This window comes from Plecotus auritus, assembly GCF_963455305.1.
Source record: "Plecotus auritus genome assembly, chromosome: 6".
Lineage (NCBI taxonomy): Eukaryota > Metazoa > Chordata > Mammalia > Chiroptera > Vespertilionidae > Plecotus > Plecotus auritus.
Window position 1 is genome coordinate 87,596,146 of NC_137773.1, and position 23,323 is coordinate 87,619,468.

General features: G+C 45.5%; 1 protein-coding gene across 1 annotated transcript in view; it reads right to left on the reverse strand.

The window, feature by feature from the left end:
* Positions 1-23,323, reverse strand: part of MUC16 (mucin 16, cell surface associated) — a gene marked incomplete at its 5' end in the record, with an annotated part of 94,513 nt that overhangs the window by 34,264 nt on the left and 36,926 nt on the right. The window contains 20 exons of the mRNA XM_080675431.1: positions 647-652; positions 1,532-1,704; positions 3,389-3,456; positions 3,802-3,923; positions 7,889-8,061; positions 8,688-8,755; positions 9,021-9,171; positions 10,350-10,409; positions 10,666-10,702; positions 11,111-11,283; positions 11,893-11,960; positions 12,054-12,184; positions 14,053-14,118; positions 14,378-14,413; positions 14,707-14,950; positions 16,201-16,325; positions 19,759-19,794; positions 20,367-20,539; positions 22,520-22,587; positions 22,682-22,806. Coding sequence (XP_080531557.1) covers positions 647-652; positions 1,532-1,704; positions 3,389-3,456; positions 3,802-3,923; positions 7,889-8,061; positions 8,688-8,755; positions 9,021-9,171; positions 10,350-10,409; positions 10,666-10,702; positions 11,111-11,283; positions 11,893-11,960; positions 12,054-12,184; positions 14,053-14,118; positions 14,378-14,413; positions 14,707-14,950; positions 16,201-16,325; positions 19,759-19,794; positions 20,367-20,539; positions 22,520-22,587; positions 22,682-22,806 — 2,103 coding nt within the window. The remainder of the gene's footprint in view (positions 1-646; positions 653-1,531; positions 1,705-3,388; positions 3,457-3,801; positions 3,924-7,888; positions 8,062-8,687; positions 8,756-9,020; positions 9,172-10,349; positions 10,410-10,665; positions 10,703-11,110; positions 11,284-11,892; positions 11,961-12,053; positions 12,185-14,052; positions 14,119-14,377; positions 14,414-14,706; positions 14,951-16,200; positions 16,326-19,758; positions 19,795-20,366; positions 20,540-22,519; positions 22,588-22,681; positions 22,807-23,323) is intronic.

Below are 23,323 nucleotides of genomic sequence, written 5' to 3' on the forward strand. Positions count from 1 at the left end.
AAACAGGCTGTGTGGGGCGACTAGGCTGGCAGGGAGGTTAGTGAGGGACAACCAAACGAATGAGCAGCAGCTTGCGTGGGGCAACCCGGCCAGCAGAGGGGTTAGTGATGGGTGACCAAACAACTGAGCAGCAGGCTGCATGGGGCGACCCAGCTGGTGCGGGGGGGGGGGGGGGGGAGGCAATGAGGGGTGACCAAACAACCAAACGGCAGGCTGCGTGGGGTGACCAGGCCAGCAGGGGGGAAAGTTGAGGGCAACCAGGCTGACAGGGGAGGGCAGTTGGGGGCGATCAGGCCAGCAGGCAAAGGCAGTTAGGGGTGATCAGGCCGGCCGGGGGGCAGTTAGGGATCAGGCAGGCAGGCAGGTGAGCGGTTAGGAGCCAGCGGTCCAGGATTGTGAGAGGGATGTTCCACATTGGAGAGGGTGCAGGCTGGGTTGAGGACAACCCCCCACCCCCAGTGCACGAATTTCATGCACCAGGCCTCTAGTAATAATAATAATAATAATGACAACAAAAATAGCAGCAATAACAGCTGATGTTTGGTAAGGACTTACTCTATGCTACATTATACCCTTTGTTAGCACTTTCCATCTGGTATTTCATGTAATCCTCACACAAACCTTGGAGGCACATCCTGTTACTTACCCGCATCTGACAGAGATGAAAATGAGTGTCAGAAAGATTAAGGCACTTCCCCAAGGTCACACAGCTATTTTAGGGCAGAAGCTCAGGCTCTAGATTTTATCCTTCTCACACTGTCCCCTTGCCTTGATCTGCCCATGTATGCTATCTTGACTTCTCATTGTGAAGCACAGAGGCATGCAGCTTGGAAAGCAGTAGACATATAGAGAATGCTCTTACCTGTAGAACTGGAGAAAGAGACTGGAGCCAATGAGTTTCTCAAGGAGGGTGTAGAAGTCACAGACACTGAGGAGGAAGTATCAGAAATAAGAATAATGCAGTTTCACCTTGGAGATGCCAGAGACAATTTGGCCTTGATGCCCAAACTGAGTTGAAGTTGGGAGGGAGTGGCTGTAATAAAGACCCTAAGGCTTCCTTCCCCCACACTGAGGCCTTAGCCATAGGGAGGAGGAACCAGCTACACATACCAATCACTGTGGGGCCATAGGGCCTTCTAAGGTTTGGACACTTACCACTGGGGATGGATGTCAAGACTGGTCTGGTGTAACCTGCAGAGTAGGTAAGAGTGAGATGGGATGTTTCAAAGGTTATTAAGAAAGGGATGAAGGGGTTGGACTACTGGTGTAAGAGAAGAGTAGATGCCATTAAGAGGTTGTGCCCCTACAGATGGTGACTTGTGCCTCCTATAACCTTTCTGTGACTTCCCACCACTCTCTGTATGTGACGTATACACATATGGTGGAGAACAGGGACCTCACAAGGAGTGGAAGAGTGAGGAGAGAGAAATCTGGAAGCAGACATGGGTGTATCCTCTGGTTAGAGCTCAGAGCAGTGACAAAAGAATCCAACTGGTGCTGCAGAGGACATCTGTCACCACCAGAGGCTCACCATTGACATAGAGATGATCCCTGTCTAGGATGTAGGGACCAAGCCAGGTGACACCATGGGTCTGATGGCTCAGCTCCCAGTAGAGCTGCTCCCTATCCAGCACGCGGCCTGCAGGGTCAGGATGGTAGGTACAAATGGCATCAACTCCAGTGGCTGTTTCACCCTTTTCAGGCCTGGGGAAAGAAGGACATAGATATGGAAACAGGACTGAGACATCCTGATAGGACATCTTTCCTCAGCCCTCTTTTATGTGGATGCCTGCTTATCTGCTCTCCTGGTCCAGGCATGAGCACTCACAGGACAAGGGGCATCTTTGAGCCACAAAGTACCAGAGTGGGTGTTTGACTTTATTTTATTTTAATCTTCACCCAATGACATTTTTTCTCATTGATTTTTAGAGAGAATGGAAGGGAGGGGAAGAGACAGAGAGAGAAAACCACTGATGTGAGAGAGACACATCGATTGGTTGTCTCTCACACATGCCTAAACTGGGGCCGGGGATCAAACATGCAACAGCGATATACGCTCTTGACTTGAAGCTGGGACCCTTCAGTCTGAGGGCCAATGCTCTAACCACTGAGAAAACCATCTAGGGCTAGAGTGGATGTTTTAGAATCAGACACCCATCAGTTCAACCTTAGTGCTGTCACTTGTTGAATAATCCACATGGCTTCTCTGACTCAGTTTTCCCATCTTTGCAGCATGGAGTGTGCTGTAACCACTTTGGTGCAACATCATGGAATTCAGAAATGTTTGATATAAAATACCCAGCCCTCCTGCCAAGTACATTAGAAGTGCTAATAATTAATTGTTTAATTAAACAAATATTTACAAAGCACCCATAGTTTCCTAAGGAAAATGGAGAGTAGCTCTGAATAAAAGACTCATCAGCTCTTGGAAAGCTGATCCAGGCCAAATTTTAGATGTGAGCATCTGAGCATGAGACAATGCATAGCAGACTCCCACCACTGCCCACCTGCCTCTTACATTACCATCTCTCTGGGGCAATAGGGAAAACTTGACCTGAAGGGATAACCTGGGAGACCCTGCAGGTTGCACTGGCAGAGAGCATAACGGGGGCGGGGGAGTGGGGAAGTTGGTGGGTGGGGGAAGGGAGTGTCCCTTGTACTTCAGCAGGATGGAAGCTACCTGGAGCTAAGCTGCTTCTAGCTCTGGTCTCCTACTTGACAAAGGTGCAGTGTCAGTTTCATTGCCTGTTGGTGCTGCTTTTGGCCTGCATCTTTTCTGGGAGTACATTAAATGGAGATTTTTAACCAGCAGGAAGCTATAGGTTCGGGCTGGGACAGTGGGGTGGCCCTGTTAACTGGGCAGAACTGTTATAATAGATTAATTTCCCTTTGGGGCATGGGACATCTGAGCCAGGGTGGCTCCAGCACCTATCCATTGAGGTTTCATTTCTTTGCACATGGACTGTTACCTGGAAGGCCAAAATAATAAGCCTTCAACTGCCGAGAGCTTTCTCACAACACACAAATGTCCAGTGCCGCCCTGCTGTTTCCTGTCCACATCCTTTTAACTAACACTGTAGTTGTGTCTGTCCCATTCAGGTGTTGCAAGTCTGGCTGTCTGATTGGATGGTCTAGAGTGAGCAGGGCACACAGCACTAGCACTAGGGCTGGGAATAGGGTGAGGTAAGCAAGGCACCCAGATACAAGATATAAGGACATGCTAACTCTCAGGGTTGTGCAAGCATAGGATTAGCACCTGAAGGTGAGCATCTCCTTAAATATTGTGCTCGAGGCACCTCACTTCCCATAGCTCAGTCTAGGCCCTGGCCAGCCCAACCAGCCCACACCTTACCACACCTATGAAGGCAAGATAGAGATGAGGTCTCACCTTAGTGTGGTCAGTCTGCAGCCAGTGTAGAGTGAACCAATGCTGCTGTTGGTGAACAAGGGCTCAAGCTGAGAAGGAAGGAGTGGATGAATAAAAAATAAGAATAAAACTAATCATCATTTAAAGCACAATGTTTTTTTAAAAAAACACAACAGCTCCCTAATCTTCTCATACCACATTTAATTCTCAAAAGGACCCTTTGGGATAAATAATTTACTGTCTCAGTTTCACAGATGAGGAAACAATACCACAAAGACTAATCACTACTCCAAAGTCACATCACTTATCTGTGGCAGTTCCAAATGTTGAACCTGGGACTGCCTGCCTCCCTAGCCCTCTATATCCTCCAAAATTGTAACAAGGAGAAGTGGAGTGGAAATTAGAAAGAAAAGTGGGTAGCAGGGGGCTCTCACCAGATACTGTAGAATTGACTCTGTGGAGTTGAACTTCGCAGAGCCTGGCTGCATGTCCTCCCTGTAGTGCAGGTTGGTGATGGTAAAGTTGAGGGTGAAGGACATGAGGGCAGGGCCAGCAGCTGCAGTGGAGAGGGGAAAGGGAAGCCATGTTCTGAGTCAGTGTTGGACCAGATGTGAGGAAAAGGGTCACTGGAACACAACCCCTGCCTGCTCCAGGGACCCCATCAGCTTGGACATAAAAGGGAGGGGGTGCCCATGACTGGGGCTTTTTATGGGTATCATTTCTTGTTTATATGAGGCTGGAGATGGAGTGGGGGTAGGGAGTGGAGGCAGTGATATATTCTATTTCACGTGGTTCCCAACTTTGGCCACCTGCAGAAAGTAAAGATGATGGTATCAGGGTGCTATATTAATGATCCAGAGATGGTGGCTGTATATTAGCCTCTAGGTCAGTGGTGCTCAACCTTTCTAATGCCGCGACCCTTTAATACAGTTCCTCATGTTGTGGTGACCCCCATCATAAAATTATTTTCGTTGCTACTTCATAACTGTAATTGTGCTATTGTTATGAATCATAATGTAAATATCTGTGTTTTCCAATGGTCTTAGGCTCTACAGCAGCGGTTCTCAACCTGTGGGTCACAACCCACAGGTTGAGAACCGCTAGCAGGGTCACCTAAGACCATCGGAAAACACCGATATTTACATTACGATTCATAACAGTAGCAAAATTACAGTTATGAAGTAGCAACGAAAATAATTTTATGGTTGGGGGTCACCACAACATGAGGAACTGTATTAAAGTGTCACGGCATTAGAAAGGTTGAGAACCACTGCTCTAGGTTATTTATTTCTTCACAGCAGGCTGAGATCCATTAGCTCAAAAGCTTACCAGGACTAAACTCAGATTTTTATATGTCCAACTGTTTTAAGCATAGCCCAAACAAGCATATTTTAGCCATTTCGAACCTGCCAGGTTTGCATATCCTGTAAAACTGTACCTACCATCGGGTAGCCATAAAAAGGATAAGCAGTGTGCCTGTAAATGTCTAAAGCAGCTGCCCTTCAGAGCTGTCTAACCTAGAAACCTCCCCATCCCTCGATTGGGCTGCTGAGTGACATCACCTAGAAACATAGCCTCTCTGATTCCCTCCTCCCATGAGTGTTCTCTTGCTTTTTCTAGTGATCCCCATGCCATAACTTCTTTCTCTTTTTAAATTTTCATTCTTTAATTACAATTTACACTCAATATTATTTTGTATTAGTTTCGGGCACTTTACAAAGTGTTCCCCCAATATTTCCAGTACCCACCTGGCACTATACATTGTTATTACAACATTATTGGTATATTCTCTATGATGTACTTATATCCCTGTGACTATTTTGTAAGTACCAATTAGTACTTCTTTTTTTTTTTTTTTTTTAATCCTCACTCAAGGAAGTGCTATTTATTTGAGAGAGGAAGGAGAGAAACATCAGTGTGAGAGAGAAACATAGATTGGTTGCCTCCTGTACTTCCTTCCCCGCCCTCCCCGCGTTGGGAATCAAACTGCAACCTAGGTATGCGCCCTGACCCGGAATCAAACCCATTGATGTAGTGGATGATGCTCCAACCAACTGAGCCACCCCACCTGTGCTCCATTGGTACTTCTTAATCTTCTCACCCAATGCCCTAATCTTCCTCCCCTCTGGCAACCATCAATCTGTTCGCTGTATCTATGACTGTTTCTATTTTGTTTGTTCCATTATTTTGTTCATTGAAGGTGGCTGCTCTGAGGGACCTCCCCCAATGCAAACCTAAGTGCTGCCTAATAAATCTTGTGTGTGTTACTGCCATCTGGTGGTCATATCTTTTTCTTTGCTCAATCAGAAAATCTCTCAAAACCCTATGCTGGGTTGGATTGGTGTAAGTGGGAAACAGACACTTAGAGACCACAAGTTTATCCAGGCTTGAGCCGTTTCTTCCTCCTACCAGTGTACCTTTGAGGACCCTCCCGGGCAGGTTCACCCTTCAATGCCTCATTTGAGAAACTGTCTGAAGGGCAATTTGATAAATAACAAATATTCTTCCCAATTTACTCAATTTACTGATTTAGTAAGAATTATTTTATGAATAATCCTCTCAAGTATATTCTTATTTGAGAGTATATTTAAAGCAAACATACAAAGCCAAATTCTGTTCTGCTGTCTTTAAAAGTCAATTTCAGGATTAAAAAACAGAATGAAATTGGGGGTTCTTAGTAGGAATACTCTAAGTCAAAAACACTGAAAAGACAATATGAGTTGAGGAATCCCGGTGTGAAAAAAAACACCCAGGAAAAAGAGAGATTTTGGGGAAAATTAGAATATGGACTACATATTAGATGCTACCAAAGTATTCTTATTTTATGACGTGTGGTAATGGTATCATGTCTTATCACACAAGACAATGTTCTAATTTTGGGTGATTCTTGGGGAATTTTTAATGGTGAAACATCATGATATTTGGAACTTTCAAATAGTTCAGAAAATATCTATGTCTCATCTAAGTAGTCAGTTCTTCTATAATGTGTGTTTTGAAAAATATGTCCCCCCCCCCACTGCCCCAGGGTCATTGAATACATTAGAAAACAATTTGAACATAATGTAAATTTCATGTTTGCTCATTTGCAATTTCATCTACAAGGCACACAAGATAAACACTAGTCGAATACAGAAAAATGCTCCCAGCTTAACCTTGCTACAGAATGCAGGCACATAGCCCAAAGATCTACCAGCTCACTCAGCACCCCTCCATTTAGTTATGAGGGATACCAACAGCAGATAAAAAACAATACAGGTATTTCTTGACAAAAAAAATCCATGTATAAGTGAACCTGTGTAGTTCAAACTCGTGTTGTTCGAGGGTCAACTGTGTATATTCACAATGAACAGATTCATAAAGTTATTGTAAGAATAAAGTCATATCTATTCAATATATTCACAAAGAATATTCATTAAAACAAGCCATTGGTCAAGTAGGTAAACTGGAGAATGGATCCTTTACTGATTTGGCAAGTTGGCCACTTGGCAAATCTATTCTCAGTGAGAGGTTCTGCTTTTCTTTTTTTTTTTTAGGTTCTTATATCACATTTATTTATTTATTTATTTATTTATTTATTTATTTATCTGTTTGTTTGTTGATTGAATTTATTTTTTATTTATTTATTTTTTAATTGTTTGAAGTATTACAAATAGTAGTACATATGTCTCTTTTTTCCCCCCCATTGACCTCCCCCCCGCCTCCCCTAGCCCCCAGTACATGCCTTTACCTGTGCCCCACCCCCCAGTGTCTTATATCCATTAGTTATGCTTATATGCATGCTTACAAGTCCTTTGGCTGATCTCTTACAGCACCCCCGCAACCTCCCTGCCTTCCCGCTGTAGATTGAGAGGTTCTGCTTTTCATTCTTCCAAGGTTTGTGAGATAATTTGGAATTCAGGATCTACCTATAGTTTTCATAAAAAGGTTATAGAGAATGGCTTAGGACTCTGAGTGCTAGGGTGGGACTGGTATTTAAGAAATTTGCAGGGGCCTGGGTAGTCAGCCTTGGCTTTGCTGGAGATATGCCACCTACTGCACCCCTTCTCTCTGTCCTGTGATTAGAACCCAAAAGGAGTGACTGGAAGCATTTTGAGAGAAGAGAATGCTTACCTATGGAACTGGAGAGAGGAATCAGTATCCCTGCAGAAACTGTGGTCACCATGTACACTGGAGAGAAAATAAACATAAGCTTGGAGTGGGGAACCATCAAATTACCTTGGAGATACCAGAGAAGGAGGTGGTCATGGTAATGGTCCCTCTTTATTGGAGGCTGGGGTGGAGTAGGGGTGGGGCATGGAGGCAATGGACGCCTGGTCTCTTCCATTCTTAAGGGCTGAGACTTGAAGGGTTGTAGAGATTTCTAAACCACAGAATACTCACTGCTAGGGGTGGTTGCCTGAGTCTGGTGTGTGTAACCTGCACAAGTAGAGAAAGATAAGATGAGGAGAGGGAGGGATGAAGGAAAAGGAAAAATGGAGAATGTGCAACCTGCTGAGATGTAAAAAAATGGCAACCCCTCACCATTGATGTAGAGACTTTCCTGGTCCAGGGTGTAAGGGCCCAGGCTAGTGACACCATAGGTCAGTTGGCTCAACTCCCAGTACAGCCGCTCCCTGTCCAGCCCAGGGACCACAGTGTCAGGGCGATGTGTGCAGACGACATCCACTCCAGTGGCTGTCTTGTCCTTCTTGGGCCTGGCAAGAGTGGATGATGGGGATGACAATAAATAAAGTGAGTTCCTAGGGAGGGGTCCTGACATTTCTGGGGGCAGAAAGGAATGATCCATAGGAAATGAGGAGGCTGGTAGAGAGGTAAGAAGTCAGACTCAGATTCTCTGAGCTCACCAACTTCTGGCCAGCCTAGGTCTTTAAGCAGAGTCAGTGGGTGAGAGAATCACCATTAAATTGCAAGGTAGAAACCAGCATCCTCAAGGCTTGAGGACAGGAGAGCTCATACTTGAGACACGTGTGCAGCTGAAATTTGAGATTAAAGCCAGTGAAAGAGACACATTTGGCTTCAAAAAATCCTGGGGATGGAATTGAAAACCTAAAGGAAATGCCCTCACTGATTGAAATGAAGGGAGGAGGGAATTCAGAAGGATGATCAGGCTAAGAGTTCAATCCTGCTGATGGCATCTGCAGAATCTGGAGACAGTTGATGGGGGACGTACAATCAAAAGAGGCATTGGTCCTAGAACAAGTGCCTCCTTAATCCCACTTCCGCTGGGGACCTGGATAGGAAGGGCAAGAAGGAGTCGAACCAAACTCTTTAGATCTAAGAGCATCTGAGGCTGCCCTAACTGGTTATTCCAAGGTCTTACCTTAGCATGGTCAGTCTGCAGCCCAAGTAGAGGGGGCCCACACTGCTTTTCTTGAACAAGATTCTCAGCTGTAGAAGAGGGAGAGGGAAGTAAGTGGGTGGGCAGGGCAGAAGTGATATGGATGGGGCTGGCATCAATGGGCTGGGCTTGTATCTATGGAGACAAAGATAAGATGGGTGGAGTCTACTTCCACAGGGCCCTTAGGTAGATGGGTCTTGCATTGGTGGTTGGGGCAAGAGTGAGGTAGCCCAGGGTCAGTTCTATGGGTGTGGTAGGGATTAGGTGGGCCAGCTTCAGTAGCTGGGGCAGGAGTGAGGTGGGCAAGGCTCTCACCAGGCCTTGCAGAACTCTTTCGGTGGTGTTGAACTTCCAGGAACCAAGGCGACCCATGTCCTCCTCATAGTGCAAGTTAGTGATAGTGAAGTTGAGAGTGAATGGCACCAGGGCAGGAACAGTGCCTGCAGTGGAGGTAGGAGAGAGATGCCTACTGAGCCCACCCTCTGCTCAGTGTGCCTGAGCATGAGGCAGCCCACATGTGTGTCATCAAATCATCAAGCATTGGGGAGGGGTATCCTCTTCCAAAACAGGCAGCTTTAAAGGGATGAGTTCCCAGATATCAGCATGAACTGAGGGGCGCTGAGGACAAGTATGAAAAATTGCACTATGGAGGTAAATTCATCATAAAGCAGAAAGCAAACATGTATGACCCCGCGGTTTGCTAAAATTCTAGACAGATACCCTCTTTTTCTGAGGTGTTTTTTTAAAATTTCATCTACATTATTTCTATGAGATCCACTTATTTATTGATTTTTTAAAATTGTTTGAAGAAATGCTTACACTGTGTTTTTATGGGTAAGGACCTGTTTTAAGTGCTTTACTTACATTTTAACTCATTTAAGCTTTGAGGCAAACCCTTTGGAGAAATACAGTATTCTTATCTCCATTTTACAGAAGTAAAAACTAAGCCCAAGGGAGGTTAAATAATTTGCCCCAAGTCACACAATCTCTAAACGATAGAGCACCATTTGAATCCAGGCATTATGGTCCCAGAGTCTGTGCTACTAATCCCTCCACCTAGGACCATAGGCAGATCCCACCTACAGTGACCACTAGTTCTGGCCTGAGGGAACAGGAGTCCGAATGCCTTCAGGAGGCCCTCACTGATGAGTGCGATAGACTTGAGTAATATAGAGGCAATGACAGCTCATCTAGGACCTCATCCAGGACATTAGGTGTTATCAAAATCTATCATGAGCCAGTGGGAGCCCAGGAGTGAAAAAGCTGGCCCTATTCCAACCAGTAAATGCCCAAATCCCTGACCAGGACCTGTAGGGAGCATTTCTAGGTATACACAGAGCTCATGCGGTTCCCTTGTTTCCTGGAAATGAAAACTAAAAGCGTAGAGAAAGAATCCCCCTTCCCCCACACTTGCAGAATTCACCCAAGGCCATTCTGATCTAATTTAATACCTGTTTGTACCCTCAAGTCTTTATTGTCTGCCTTTCTTGCTGGAAGCCCATCAAGGACTAGGCCTCTTTCTATTCTGATTGTTTCTGCATTACCAGGGCCTTTTATACAGAAAGTGCTAAAGGAATACTTACTGAATGAATCAAGAAATGGTCATGGCTCTCTACTGGGAAATTACATAGAGGAAGCCCCTACCTATGGAGACTGGTACTGGGGTCGCTGAAGTTGCTGGAGATGTGGTGGAAGCCACAGCAACTGAAAAGAAAACACAGTGAGTCAAATATGGTGGATGAGGGCCTCCCTAGTTAAAGATGGCCCGCCATGGGACCTTCAGACTTTTATCTAGTTTGTCCTCAAACCTGTGTCAGGCTTCTCTTTCCTGAGTGGGAGAGTGAAGGTGTGGAAAAATGGAAGTTTTCTGACATTTTCCCTTCTTGGAGAAGTATGGTTAGGATAGCACAGAGAAGAGATGGGCCCCAAGGCTAAGCAATAGTGGGACCCAAATTAGTACTCACTGCTGGAGGTGGAAGTCAGGGCTTGGGTGTAACCTGCAGAAAAGAGGGAGAGAGAGGGGGAAGAGTTATAAAAGTGGGGGTTGGGAGGAAGTGTCAAGAATCTGGGCCCACTGAGTATCTATGAATCTATTTAAGCAGTATTTCTGAAGCACCCTCAAAATGAAGACTCTAAAGACAAACCCCAAAGAATACCACTAGAGCAGAGGAAGAAATTCTATATCAGGTTATCTTCATCCCTCTGCCATCTGTCCCCAACCCCCTTCTCTGAATGTCTGACCTCTCAATATATCTCTGGAAAAGCTGTGAATGGATGCCTCTTCCTAAGGAAAACAACCAAAGGAGTATGCCAGTTTGGGACAAGGTCAAATCTTCTCCACATTGCAGAGGACGGAAGATCCAGAATGTGTGCAATGAAACTCTGACGGCAGCGCTTCCACTTACCATTGACATAAAGGCTGTTTCTGTCCAGCGTGAAGGAGCCCAGCCAGGTGATACCGTGGGTTTCATGGCTCAGCTCTCTGTATAGCTGCTCTCTGTCCAGCCTAGTGCTTGTGGACTCAGAGTGGTAGGTGCAGATGGCATTTACTCTGGTGGCTGATCCATCCTTCTCGGGCCTGGGGGTGGGGAGGAACATAGGTAAAAGGACATATGCAGGACTGATGATGAGGGAGACTGCAAGAATGAAATATCTAGAAAAGCCACAAAGCTGAAATAATCTTCCTTAGAAGGCAAAAAATAAAATAAAATGAGACAAAATATCTAGCATTAATAATCAATAGATGAAGAAGGTGGATTAAACCTCAAGTTAGCACAATGTTCACCTTTCATGTCCCAGTCTCCTACTACCCCACTCTCAGATGAGGGGGAAAATATTCAGGTGGGGGCAGTGCCAAGATCTTATATCATCTTTGAGCACCTTAAATGTGGGTTAAGAAATGTGCATGCCACAAGGGCTGTTCACTTTTGCTTTTTAATATTCCTAAGTATAATTTTGGAAATTACAAGGCTTTAACTCCTGGGAGATGTTCTACACCTTGGTTAGGACCTCTCAGAAGACAAAACAGAAGCCAGAGAAACAGGAACTGGGAGGAGGCTCAATAGGTGCAACATCACAGGTACCTAGAGCCTGCTACACTGGGCAGGTGGGGAACATGCACAGGGGGGAGAACAGAAACTGAACCTGTGAGGCATGGGATGTGAACATCCACTCCTGAGCATCTCACCTGAGTGAGGTCAGTCTGCAGGTGGAATACAGTGGGCCGATGCTGGTGTTCTTGAACAAAGAATCAAGCTGGGGACAAATAAGAGGGAGGTTAGCAGGAGAAGTGGAGGGGGCAGGGCAGGGGTGAGGAGGAGTGGGAAGCAGGCATCTTGGGGCTCTTACAATGGACTGCAGGACTTCTTCTGTCATGTTTAGCTTTGCAGATCCTGGGTGCCCCATGTCTGGCACGTACGGCAGGTTTGTGATGGTAAAGTTGAGGGTAAACAACACAAGGGTAGAGCTTGTTGCTGCAACTGCAAAGCAAATGAGAGACCCTATCCTGAGCCTGGTAGGATTCTCTGTTCAGTCCAGCCTGCAGCCTGTGAGCCCTCACACATATGGGCTCTGATTTCTGCACCAGAGGAATCCACCCAACTTGGTTCTTAATCCAGAGCAGGCAGGGTTCACTATGTAAGTCATACCCAATGCTCTTGGTATCTGGAATTGGTCCTTCTCCCAGGAGCTCTGATTTGTAGGTCCCTAATGTGACACCAAGATTTTATCCACTGTTATGTGACCAGACTTATGCCCCAGGTTTCTAGTTACAATTTTAGTTCATTCATTCATCCATTCTTGGAGTGAATATTTATTGGTGCATACGGTATAACATCCAATTATGTACTATCACCACTGTGCAAATATATTTCTAGTTAGAAAAATAGAATTTATGTTGGGTATTTCAATAGAGGGAATTTAATACAAAAATACTGAAAGGATAACACAGAGAGAATTAGCAAAATCAAGAATCTCCCAGCCCCATAGGGCTAATGGGACAAAGGGAGGAGAGAGTGTCATACCAGAGATTGCTGAGACCATGGAGGGGACACAGCCCCTGCTGAAGATGCTACATGAAGCAGAAGAGAGGGAGGTGAAGAAATACCCTGGCTCTTCTCCTGCCCTGTCCACCACTGTTCTACCAATGCCTCCTATTGGCTGAACCTCACAGGCAACTAGTTAGAAGTATGAGCAGATGTGGATAAAACTAGTATTCTCAGTTATGACCAAGCTGAGCCTGAACTGAAAACTTCCAACTCACAGATGCCTCCCAGGAAAACCAAAGAGCCTTATGCACATCATCTAGGGACTTAATTTCCTTGAATTTTATCCCAGAGTCCTGAGACAACTCCAACTGACATGGCAGCAACTCCCTGGGGTGTTTTGTTGTAAGGATTCTGAAGCTGTCTTGAGCTCAGAAAGAATGGGTGCTATTATCATTTAGTAATGTCTGTCATGGATGAGGGAGTCGGGAGTGGTGACACAGATGCCATACATTTGTACTGGGTAGAATCAGACAGTCATTAAAGTTTAGAATGGGAAGGAAAGGAGGATTTCCATACATCACACTTCATTCCTTTGTTTCCCGGGAGAGCCATGTATTTCCTATAGACCTACCATGAGCAAGTCACTGCAGTGGATACTAAGGCGCACAAAGGAGGAAGACACAGTTGCTCAATACAGGTTTACTTAATACCGAGGTCAATAGAAATAAACATAATGTTCAAATACAGAAGAAATGCAAGAGTGTATAATATGTTTACTTTTAAAACTAAGCAACAGGATTTAGAGTGATAAAAGGTTTCCATGCCTTTCTTGCCTATAATAGTAGAAAGTTGTTAAAAGCATATTAAATAATACTAGATTCTGAACATAGCACTTGGTTCACATTCAATACTCAGTAATGTCAGATATTATCTGTTATCTTTTGATCACCACCATCATCACTGTCACCATCACCATCTTTATCATCACCACCATCACCATTATTATCACCATCATCCACATCATTGTCACCATCACCGTTATTATCATCACCATCTCTTCATTATCATCACCACCACTACCATCACCATCATTATTATAATCACCATCACCATTACTATAATAATAATAATATATATTCTTGTATCAAAAGAATATGAAATCTATAAGGCAGAGATTTTTTTTAAATTTCATATTCCCTGCTGTATTCCCAATCCAGCATAGTGTAGGTGCTCAATAAAGTTTGTTGACTAATTATTACTACATTTACTATGACTTTCCATCTTTATTTGAGTGAATAATGTCAGAGATGTTTATACTCATCAAACACTCTCTAATGGATGTGTCAATAACTGGTCCTTACCTGTGGGGCTGGAGAATGAAGATGGAGTCCCAAAGTTCTTTTGGTCAACTGTGGATGTCCCAGGAGCTGCAGAAAAGCCCTCGTCAGTGAAAGCAGACAGGCACTCACATGGCAGAAACGCCAGCAGGAGGTATTATTTATTGGGCTTACTGAATGTGGGGCTTGAGCTGGGATCCCCTCTAGAGCTGGGGAAGAGGGGACAGTAAGTAATGTGTGCCCTCCCAGGAACTCCTCCCTCCTGGAAAGGACATTTGTGGGCATGAGGAGGGCTCAGCTCTGTCCCTGCCTGGTGTTGGGGACCCTGGGACACCAGTTGTATACTCACTGCTGGTGATGAGTGTGGAGCTCTGATGGGTGAAACCTATAGCAAGAGCAAGGGAGGGTAAGGGTTCAGGGAGAGGTGGGGAACCAAATACGGGTCAGTGCAGTGGAAGGGGTTTCATGGGGAAGAGGCTGTTGGGGGTTCTCCAACAGCACCCTCACATCAGGAGAGAAGACCCTGAGGGTGAAGTCAGTCTAAGATGAAGAAGAAAGCATGAGTACAAATCATTCAGTGCACTTGGCTAAGGCCCTAGAGGCCATTCAGGAAGTGTGATCTCAAGTCAGAGGGCAGAGGCTACCAGGAGAGGAAGAGAACACACTGCAGCTGCTCACCATTGACATAGAGGCTGTCCCTGTCCAGCGTGTAGGGTCCCAGCCTGGTGATTCCATGGGTCAGCTGCCTCAGCTCCCAGTACAGCTGCTCTCTGTCTAGTCCAGGACCTTCAGGGTCAGGGCGGTGAGTGCAGATGACATCCACTCTGGTGGCTGTCCCGTCCTTCTCAGAGCTGGTGAGAACCTCTACATTGGTGGTCCAACTCTCCACCATCCATCCTTCCCTCCCTCTTTTTGCCAGCCTCTAAGACAGGAACTTGGGAAATTCTAGTTAACAAGGAATCTGCTGCCTTCAGGAAAATAACCTCCATAAAGGAATAACTAGAAAACCACGGGGCTTCAAGCCTATTGCAGGCCTGGGAGAAAAGCCTAGGAAAGCAATAGGTGTGTGACAGAGCCCCACAATTTTTATTACACCTATTATTTTATATATATATGTATATATATATATTAATTACATTATATATTACATAAACATATATAAACATATGTCTAACATATATAATTATATGTGTTTACTTATATTTTCTTATTGTAAATTATATATTATGCCTGTTATACATATACCTAGTAATATATATATACATATATACACTAAGTAATACATATTATAATTTTGATAATGTATATTGGATATTATACCAGTGTTGACCCATTTCCATCACAGTCTGGAATGTCCAGATGCCCTTTTTAGGCCTTTTTAGGGGATTGTGTCCACCTCAACCCCCAGCCGTCCGTGGGCTGAGAAGGCTCCCCTCAGCTGAGTCTGACCTATTTAGAAGCATACATTCTCTCTGTAATACTAGCTTTTCTTCCCCTCTTAGATCCTCTGGGCCAGTTCCTTTAGAAAGGTTGTCAGATTAGTATTTTCCACAACCTACAAGGTCATAATGTGGGCAGAGGAGATAGGGCTGCTTAAGGGCTAGGTATTTGGAACTACAACCCAAAATGCTGGGATTTCTCTGTGAAACCTGCACAAGTTCCTTAATCCCTCTGAGCCTCAGTTTCACCTTCTGCTCCTGCTTCATGAGGTTGTTGCAAGGACTGATGAGATTAAATATAAAGTAACACCACAGTGCCTGGTTTTAGTAATTTTTACATGCTGTTATTGCTGTTGTAGGTATTTTTGTTGCTTAGTATCCATGGGCAGTAGTTGTACCAAATATGGACAAAGCCATGGAGTCCATAAATTAGGGTCCCATACCCCAGGGAGGCTGTGTTCTTGGGAGGCAGCGTCTCACCTGAGCGAGGCTAGTCTGCAGCCTGCATAGAGTAATCTCAGACTGCTATTCTTGAACACAGATTTGAGCTATAAGAGAGGAGAGGGGAGGTGAGAAGGAACCACTGAGGGAGGCCAGGAGGAGCTGAGACATTGGTGAGGTAAACAGGGTAGAGATGGTGAGGTGGGGGCGTAAGTGGGGTGGATTGGGCTGACATTACTGGGTAGGGCAAGGGTAAAGTGGGTGGAGTTGGCATCAGTGGGCAGGGTCTCACCAGACCCTGCAGGATCGTCTCTGTGATGTTGAATTTCCTGGAGCCCATGTGCTGCATGTCCTCCTCGTAGTGCAGGTTGGTGATGGTGAAGTTGAGAGTGAATGGCACCAGGAAAGAAACAGCTGCTATGGCAGAGGGAAGGAAAAAGGAGGCCATGCCTGAGTCAGACCTGGGCTGGGCTCTCAGGCAACTTCTGGGGACCGAGATGAAGGGTCCAGATCTGAAGAAGCAGGGGTCTAAAGTAGGCAGGTAAACTACCTTAGGACACAAGGACAGAATGCTATATAAAGAGCAAAGCAAGATGATGTTACAGTAACATGCACATCCATTAGAATGGCTATTTTTTTTTTAAGGAAAATGACAAGTGTTGCTGAGAATGTGCAGAAATTAGAACCCTCATGCATTGTTGGTGGGAATGCTGGTAGAGCTGTATGGAAATCAGTTCCTCAGAAAGTTAAACCCAGGATTACCATATTACCCAGCAATTTCACTTTAGGTATATACACAAAAGAATTGAAAACAGGGACTCAGTCACTTGAACACAAATGTTCATAGCTATTGAAAACAATAGTCAAAAGGTGGAAACAACCTGTGTCTATCAACAGATGAATGGAATAGTATTCAGCTATAAAAAGTAATGAACTTCTGATACATGGTACACAATGAATAAACCTTGAAAATGTTATGCTAAGTGAAATAAGGACTCATCCTATCTATTAAAAGAGTAATATGCAAATTGACCATGCATCCACCACACCCACAAGCCACGCCCACCAGCCAATCAAGAGTGAGCATGCAAATTAACCCAACCAAGATGGCTGCAGCCACGGAGAGAGCAGGAGGCTTGGGTTTCCCCAGCAATGGAGGAAGCCAAGCTTTCCGCCTGCCCTGGCCTGCCTTAGCCTCCGCTTAAGGCTACAAAGTTTCAATTACAGAAAATAAATAAATCCCAACAAAAATGATGGCAGCCACAGAGCTTGAGAGAGCAGGAGGCTTGAGTTGCCCCCGGTGATGGAGGAAGCCAAGTTTCCGCAGCCCTGGCCTGCCTTGGCCTCCACTTAAGGCTACAAAGTTTCAATTATAGAAGATGAATAAATCCCAGATACCAGGGCCTCCGCTTGGGTCGCTGGGGGGTGTGGCCAGCCTGCAAACCAACACAGGCCCCTTGCTCAGGCTGCCCCATGCCCCAAGGGAACCCCCACCCTGATCTGGGACACCCTTCAGGGCAAACCAGCCGGCCCCCACCCATGCACCAGGCCTCTATCCTATCTAATCCTCCTATCTAATAAAAGAATAATATGCAAATTGACCATCACTCCAACACACAAGATGGCTGCCCCCATGTGGTCAAAGATGACTGACCCCATGTGGACACAAGATGGCCACCACAAGATGGCCAGGAGAGGAGGGGTGTTGGGAGGGACCAGGCCTGCAAGGGAGGGCAGTTGGGGGCAATCAAGCCTGCAGGGGAGGGCAGTTAGGGGTGACCAGGACGGCAGAGAAAGGAAGTTGGGGGCGACCGGGCCTGCAGGGAAGGGCAGTTGGGGGGGGATCAGACCTGCAGGGGAGGGCAGTTAGGGGTGATTGGGCCTGCAGGGGAGGGCAGTTAGGAGTGACCAGGCCTGCAGGGGAGGGCAGTTAGGGGCAAACAGGCTGGCAGGGGAGCAGTTAGGCATCAATCAGGCTGGCAGGGGAGTGGTTAGGGGGTGATCAGGCTGGCAGGCAGAAGTGGTTAGGGCCAATCAGGAAGGCAGGCAGGCGAGCAGTTGGGAGCCAGCAGTCCTGAATTGTGAGAGGGATGTCCGAATGCCCGTTTAGGTCTGATCCTACTTGGATCGGGCCTAAACGGGAAGTCGGACATCCCTCTAGGGGTCCCAGATTGGAGAGGGTGCAGGCTGGGCTGAGGGGACACCACCCCCCAACCCCGTGCATGAATTTTGTGCACCGGGCCTCTAGTAATGTATAATTCCCCTTATGTAAAGTACTTAGAACAGTCAAATTCATAGAGAGAGTAGAATAGAGGATACCATGGACTGGGGGTGGGGAATGGGAAGTTAGTGTTTAATGGGGACCAAATCTCCATTTGAAATGTTGAAAAGTCCTGGGAGTGGGACAGTGGTAATGGTTGCACAACATTATGAATGTGAACTTAGAAATAATTCATATGGTAAATTCTATGTTGGTTTCAACATAGCCCCTCATCAGCATGAAACCAGGGTTTTGTTACTCAACCTGTTTGTATCTCCATTTCTTTAACTGTCAAATGAGGAGAATCATACTCCTTATTGTAAGAAAATTATGGAGGTTAAATGATTGTTAAGGGAGTTAGCACATTTCAAGTGCATTATGGCTGAGTGAAAAAAGGCAGTTGCCGAAGGTCGCATGTTGTATGATTCCGTTGATATAACATTCTCAGAATAACAAAACTGTAGACATGGTTTATAGATTAGTAGTGTCCAGGGGTTGGGCTGGGTGGGTGTGACTTATTCTGTATCTTGATTGCGGTGGTGGTTACAAAAGTTTCCATATGTGATAAAATGGCAGAGAACTACACGCATACATACAAGTACATGTAAATAATGAAACCTGAAACTGGAGTTCTGTAGATCTAATAATGTCAATTTACTTACTGGTTTTGACAGTGGACTCTAGTTTATGTAATATGTTAATCATGGAGGAGAGACTGGGTAGAGTACAGAAATCTCTGCACTTTTTTGCAATTTCCTGTGAAACTACATTTATATCAAAATGAAAAGTTAGAAATAAAAAGAATAGGATAGGGCCTGGCAAGTAGCGAGTTCTGAACAACATGGTTGTCTTCCATAGTTATTATCAATTGTCACTGTATGTTTAATTTCAGTCTCTCTCAATACACTATAAGCTGGGTGAGGGGCGGGACCACACCTGACTTAACATCTTATCCCCTCTGCCCAGCACAGAACACATGCCCAATAGTATTTGCTGAACTAAATATTCTGGTAATTCCAGTGCTAGGTGTTGTTACATACATTTTCATTTAACTTCATAATGATCTTATGAAGTATTACTATTCCCACTTGTCAGGTAAGTAAACGAAGGCACCAAGAGGATAAGTAAACTGTCAAAGGTCAACAGTGGGACAGATGAGGAGTTCACATTCTCTGCTCTTGAGGAGTTCAGAGCAGAGCAGAGGGTGCCCATGGCAGCTCCAGGTTCCCCAAACAGCAGCCTTTTCCTCACTTTCCGGGTCCCAGTTTTGAGGCTTTCTAGAAGGAGCTGGAAGAGAAGTCACCTACCTGTGGAGCTGGAGAAGTGGGTTGGTACCAGCGAGGTCCTTGGGAAGAGAGTGGAGGTCACGGTAGCTGAAGAGAAATGGTCTGGAGAAAGAATGGGGACCCTGAGTGTAGCATGGATGACTCTGTGCAGCTTTCCTGTCCAGCCCAAGCCATTGATGTAGAGTACGTGAGTGAAATAACCGGGTTCTCTGGCTTCCTCTCCTGCCAAGGCCCTGGGGTGGGGAATCAGTTGCTGTCCATAGGGGGCCTGGAGCACCTAGCCATCAGGGCCCTGAGTACTCACCACTGGGAGTGGAAGCTGAGGTCTGATGGGTATAACCTGAAATGAGAAAAGGAGGTGGTACTAGGATACAAGTAAGGGCGGTATGTCCAAGATACAGGCTGAGGACCATAAGCCCCTACCCCAGACTCAGACTTCAAGTCTACACAGTTCAATAGTAATGATTCAGAAGCAATAATACCTTGTTCCTAAAGGACTGAGAAATCAAAGACCCAGTCCCTGCCTTCATGGGTTTGCAATTTATTTGGGATGATACCTATACCAACATTTCTAGAGCATTTGTTTGCCAACTGTGCTTCTCAGGGTCTAGAGGTATTTCTGAGATATTGGCAGGGAGACAGATAAATAGTCAGCCTCTTGAATCTGCATTTGCTTCAGCCACAGGGATATTGTCATTCATCTGTCTGGAGAAAGGTTTTTGTGTCTCAGACAAGTATACAAATCATTTCTGTGGAATGCATGGATGCCATGGAAAGAGAAGGATTTGCAAACTGGAGGGTCTATGGGGCTCCTTCAGACATCAAAGGAAATTGCTCAGGCAGAAGACCACACATAGGATGAGTGGGTGCAGATTCTCAGCTTCAACTTATGGTTACAAAAAGGATGCTCACCATTGATGTAGAGGCTGTCCTTGTCCAGTGTGAAGGAGCCCAGCTGGGTCACACCATGGGTCCCATGGTTCATCTCCCAGTACAGCTGCTCTCTGTCCAGCTTAGGATCCACATAGTCAGAACGGTATGTGCAGACAGCATCAATTCCAGTGGTTGTTCCATTTTTTTCAGGCCTAGGCAGGGAGGATACACAGGGATGGGGAGGTGGGGACTATAGGTCAGGGCCCAGAGAAGCAGGAGGGTGGGCAGCCTGAAATGGCCTTGGCCCTGGGGGAGGGCTAGAAATAAACTGGACAGCCAAGGTCTCTGAACAGAGAGGATATAGCATCTCAGAATGTTGATATTTGTGCTAAACTTTAAAATCACAATCATAACAAGGCAACATACATCTTAACAAGAGAAGCATGACAGAGAGGGTAGAAGAAGACACCAGGGAATAGGATAAAGTGGAAAAAGGCAATGTCATATTGCTTAAATCCCAGCTCTGCTACTTAATTTCTGGGTGACTCTGGGTAAGTCTCTCAACCTCTCTGTGGCTCCTTGTTTCATCTGTCAAATGAGGTAATAAAAAGCAGCACGTTTTATTAAGTATTAAAAGGGCCAGAGTTCTTGGTATGAATGGATTTTGCAATGATTGAGCATTTTAAAGGCAACACTGAGACCAAGCAACCAGCCTAGGCTAGGGATGAGGATGAGGCTGTGTGGTATCCCAGAGCCAGAAAAATCTCAGGGCCAGTAGAAAAGTAAAATAATAGCATCATGGCTGAGGGACAATGGTGAATATCTTTGGAGCTGTGGATTCCATCCTCAGACAAAAGGTCAGTGATTGGGAGATATCACACAAGGGGTAAGGTGACCCAAGTACACAGGGTGGGTTCCCACATGCTGGAGTTATTCTTAGTACCTAGTTCTAGGAAAGACAGTGAGTAATTTACTGCATGTTCTCCACATGTTAAGTTTTTTACTAAGAACCTTTCATTTTAATTTTTACTGTGCTCACACAAATGATCACAAATTATTCCCTTTTATTAGAAGTGAAGTCTGTTTCCATATCTCTTGATTCTGAGCTTGGCCACAGGACAGTTCAATGGACATTAGCAAACGAGATACAAGCAGAGGCTTGAAAAGCAGGTGTGCATTAGGGCTTCTCATTTATTGCTGCTCTTGGAACTCTGAGCATGTGAATGAGCCCAAGCTAGCCTGCTGGAGAACGAGAGAATATGGAGGAGAACTGAGATGTCCCAGCCAGCAGCTGACTGCAGAAATGAATAAGCTTCATTTGAGATTAGCTGAGCCAGCCCAGGCAGGAGAATCTCCCAGCAGAATCCAGCCCAAGTGGCCATCCAGCAGAATTGTGGGCTAAATGTTTTATGCAGAAAAGCAGATTGAGACACTCAGATTGATAGGTGAGACAGCTGAGGCACAGAGACATTAGGTAACTTGTTCGAATCACACAACCTTGAAATAGGGAAGCTAGGATTTGAACATAGATGTGGCAGACGTCAAATAAAACTGTATAACAACTATGCTTTATTGCTCAATAATCCCTCTGGGGGTAGCAGACATCCCAAGTCCATCTTTGATTGGTCAGGATTTGGTCACTGCTGGGGGATGGTAGGAAAAGGGAGTGTTTGTTAGGTATTTCAGATAAGTCAATTATTAGACTAAATGTGACAAAATGCATACTCTAGAACAAGGTTTCTCAACGTTAGTACCATTTGGGTCAGATAAATCTTGGCCCGGGGAGACTGTCCTGTGTCTTATGGGATATTTAGCAGTCTCTCTGGCTTCCCTCACTATAGACCAGTAGCAAACCCACCCTTGAGTTGTGATAACAAAAATTTTCTCCCAACATTGTCAAATATCCCCTGGGAGCGAAATCACTCCTGGTTGAAAATCACTGCTTTATCATGACGAAGCTGACATGATTGATAAGGTGATTTCTCAATGAGTTCCAGAAGAAAGATCTTTCTGAAAAGTTCAACCTTACTTCCTGGGAAGGAAAGACTATAAGGATTTTCCATTTTATGATCAGGGAAAAAATGTGAGCCAGAGAGGAAACTGGTGGTCAGCTCTCCTTAGGATAGTGGGTGCAGAACGTCAGGGTCCAGCTCAGGGTCAGCCCCCCACATTGCCTACTCTGAACTTCTCACCTGAGCAAGGTCAATCTGCAGCCAAAATAGAAGGGCCCAATACTGCTGTTCTGGAACAATGGTTTGAGCTGGGGATGAAAGAGAGAGAGATGAGCAGATGGGCCAAGGAGCTGGGCAGGACAAAAGTAGGTATTGGAGAGAGGGTCTTGGAGGGGCTCTCACCAGGCGATTCAAGATTCTCTCCATGTTGTTGAATATCTCAGATCCCGGGTTCCTCATGCCCTCTGTGTAGCGCAGGCTGGTGATGGTGAAGTTGAGGGTGAAGGACACCAGAGAAGGGCTCATGCCTGCAGTGGGAAAGGAAGAAGGGGGACTCATTATGATCTCTGGCTGGGATGGCTGTAGGGGTGGGCCCAGGGTTGTCACTTTGGCCTCAGTGTCCAGCCAATCAGGCCGAAGATGCCCCAACTATGTCACCCTTGCATCCTGCCAAACTTAGGAAGGGGGAGGCACCTCTATACTTGATGGATAATTTTAGCTGGAAAAAGAACCTCAACTCTTTTCAGCCTAATGTGCCAAAAGAGAAGCAATTGGTAGGTATTATGGTGAAAGAAGAGAAGCAAAGTCAGTCTGCTGCCCCCTGGGGCAGAATCTCCCATAGTCTTCTGACTTCATGAGGGAATGTGCAACTGCTGAGTGGTCAAGGCTGTTTCTCCCATGAGAATGATCCCTGCCTCAACTTCACTGACCATCTTTGCAGAGTGGATTTTAGATAGAGAGTCCACATCTGGCTTTCCATGGACAATCATGTTGCTCTTGTGTAAACATTAATTCAACCCCCATTTCTTTCTCAAAAGTGCCCTA